At 33.8% G+C, this 2,720-nt stretch overlaps 1 protein-coding gene across 1 annotated transcript; it reads left to right on the forward strand.

The window, feature by feature from the left end:
- Positions 1–403: 403 nt before the first annotated feature.
- Positions 404–2,518, forward strand: LOC120078470 (acetylserotonin O-methyltransferase-like). The gene is made up of 2 exons (XM_039032737.1): positions 404–1,187; positions 1,928–2,518. Exons 1-2 carry the CDS (start codon positions 417–419, stop codon positions 2,222–2,224), a joined length of 1,068 nt encoding a protein of 355 aa, XP_038888665.1. The 5' UTR covers positions 404–416; the 3' UTR covers positions 2,225–2,518.
- The last annotated feature ends 202 nt before the right edge of the window (positions 2,519–2,720 follow it).

A 2,720-nucleotide genomic window follows, 5' to 3' on the forward strand; every position in this document is an offset into this window, starting at 1 on the left:
TGCTAGTTTTTTTTTTTTTTAGAATTATCAAGAAAATAAGGGTGGAAATTAAAAGAACCAAACCGGTCAAATCTCCAATGAAAAGTGAAGAAAAAGTCAAGTTGCCAAGAAACAGGGCACTGCCGTGGCACTAATTCTGACGCCAAAACCCGAGAGCTACTTATTTCAGCAATGCGCAACACTGTGCACAACGCTGTGGTACTATGCATGAGCCCCACGGCACTGCGCTAGGACACCATCAGGCCTCAAAGACCATCAATTAGGCAGTTTTTAAACACATTTTAAAGCTCAATTATAAATAGATATTAAACTTGTAATTCGTCATTTTTCTCTCTCCATCCCTCTATATATATATATGGATGTGACTGAACAAAAAAGGTATAGCATCAAAATATAGAAAAAAGATACAATCCCAAATGGACTTTGCTTTCAAAGAATCCATACCAAAGAAGGAAGAAGAAGATGAACAAGCTCGTGTTCAAATTTGGAACTACATATTTGGTTTCGTGGAAATAGCAATTGTAAAATGCGCCATAGAACTCAAAATTGCTGATACAATCGAAACCCATGGAAGCTCCATGACACTCTCCCAATTATCCTTAGCTTTAAATTGTTCTTCCTCACTCCTATATCGCATCTTAAGATTCTTAGTCAATCGTGGAATATTCAAACAAGAAATCACTGAAGAAAATCTCACAAGCTATAGCCAAACACCTTTGTCTAGGCTGCTTGCAAGTAGCAACAACAACAGTATGGTTCCACTTGTTTTATTGGAGAGCAGCCCAGTGATGTTGGCGCCATGGCATAGACTCAGCGATCGGATTAAAGCCAATGAAGGAACCCCATTTGAGGCAGCTCATGGCAAAGATTTGTGGAGCTTTGCAGCAGCTGACCCAATACACAACACTATAATCAATGAAGCCATGTCATGTACTGCAAGGGTTCTTACAGTGCCTGCAATACTTGAAGATTGTCCAGAGATTTTTGAAGGAATTGGAAGTTTAGTGGATGTGGGAGGAGGAAATGGAACTTGCTTGAGCATGATAGTCAAAGCTTGCCCTTGGATTAAAGGCATCAACTTAGACCTTCCTCATGTCATTTCTTCTTCACAAGAATACACTGGTGTACAACATGTTAGTGGGAGTATGCTTGATTCCATTCCCAAGGCTGATGCTGCTTTCTTCATGGTTGGTATTCACTTATACATGGTTATACATAGCTATCTATATATAGATTAAATTATAAATATAGTCCTCATTCCAAAACTTGGAACTTTCAAAATTATGTAACATATCTTTAAAATTTAAATTTGTCTAATAGGTTCTGAAATTTTAAAAAATATTTAATAAGTTCTGGATATAGATCCTTATATTTTTAAGTTCTTACTTAATAGGTTGATAAGTTTTCAATTTCTAGCCTTGTAGATCTTTGACCTATATTTGACGTTTAGTAAAATTCACAGACCTACTAGACACTAAATAATGATTAAAATTTAGGAAATTATTGGTCGTTTATAATGTTTATTGATATTTTTAAACATAAAATTAAAGGTAATGATTAGGTGGAACCTAGGCTGCATCTAGTCTCATACAACCTCTCCTTTATTGTCTAGCAAAAAAATAAAATTTTAATTTAAAAAACAAAAAATATTTTGTCACATGGTAGTTTTGAATTGATCAACTGGCGGGTTGCACAAAAAATCAGTACAACTCATTCAACATCCAAGTATTTTTAAAATTGAAAGTTTAGAGATCTAGGAGATGATTTTTAAAAATTAGACACAAATCTAAATTCATGAATTAAACTTGTAATTTAATCTAAAATATATTAGTACGTGACATGTTTAGATTAACCTCCCATTGGATGCATATATGTATTGAAATTTTTGGATAAAAAAGAATAACTTTTGTGAGATTATTTTATACAGTGGGTTCTACATGACTGGGATGATGAGACATGCATCAAGATTTTGAAGAATTGTAGAGATGCAATTCCAGAAAAGACAGGAAAAGTAATAATTGTAGAAGCAGTTATCGAAGAAAAAGAAGAAAATAATCTATCGGATGTTGGATTAATGCTAGATATGGTGATGATGGCTCATACCAACAATGGAAAAGAAAGAACAGCTAAGGAATGGGGTTATGTTCTTCACCAAGCTGGTTTTACTCGATACACCATCACACCCATTCGAGCTGTCCAATCTGTAATTCAAGGTTTCCTTTGATATATCAATATCCAAAAAGCTCCTTCTTTAGTATCAAATATCCAAAAAGCTCCTTCTTTACTTCGTACAATAATGTAGCATCGTACAATAATGTAGCAGTGGAGAGGATCGAACTTCTGATCAACCTTTGCTTCAAGTTATAATATCTTATTACTACTGTGTGTTATGTTCTTTTTTTTTTCTTTTTTTAATAAATATACGAGGTAGGAAGGATTAGTAGATGCACACCAAGACATCTCAACTAAGTTGACACATACTTGTGTGTCACATTCACGTTAATTTTTACGAAAGTCGTTGATTATAATAACAAGAGTTATGTAATAAACTCCAAAAATAAATTAAAAGTTGTTCTCTATCTATTTTAGAATATATTACTATCTTAACAAGTGGCAAATGGAGAGAATTATTACGATTTGGGTATGTTGGTATTTATGATCATATGGGTATGTTGGCATTTATGATCACATACTAATTGCATATAGGTGATTAAGACAGT

Source organism: Benincasa hispida, chromosome 5 (assembly GCF_009727055.1).
Source record: "Benincasa hispida cultivar B227 chromosome 5, ASM972705v1, whole genome shotgun sequence".
NCBI lineage: Eukaryota > Viridiplantae > Streptophyta > Magnoliopsida > Cucurbitales > Cucurbitaceae > Benincasa > Benincasa hispida.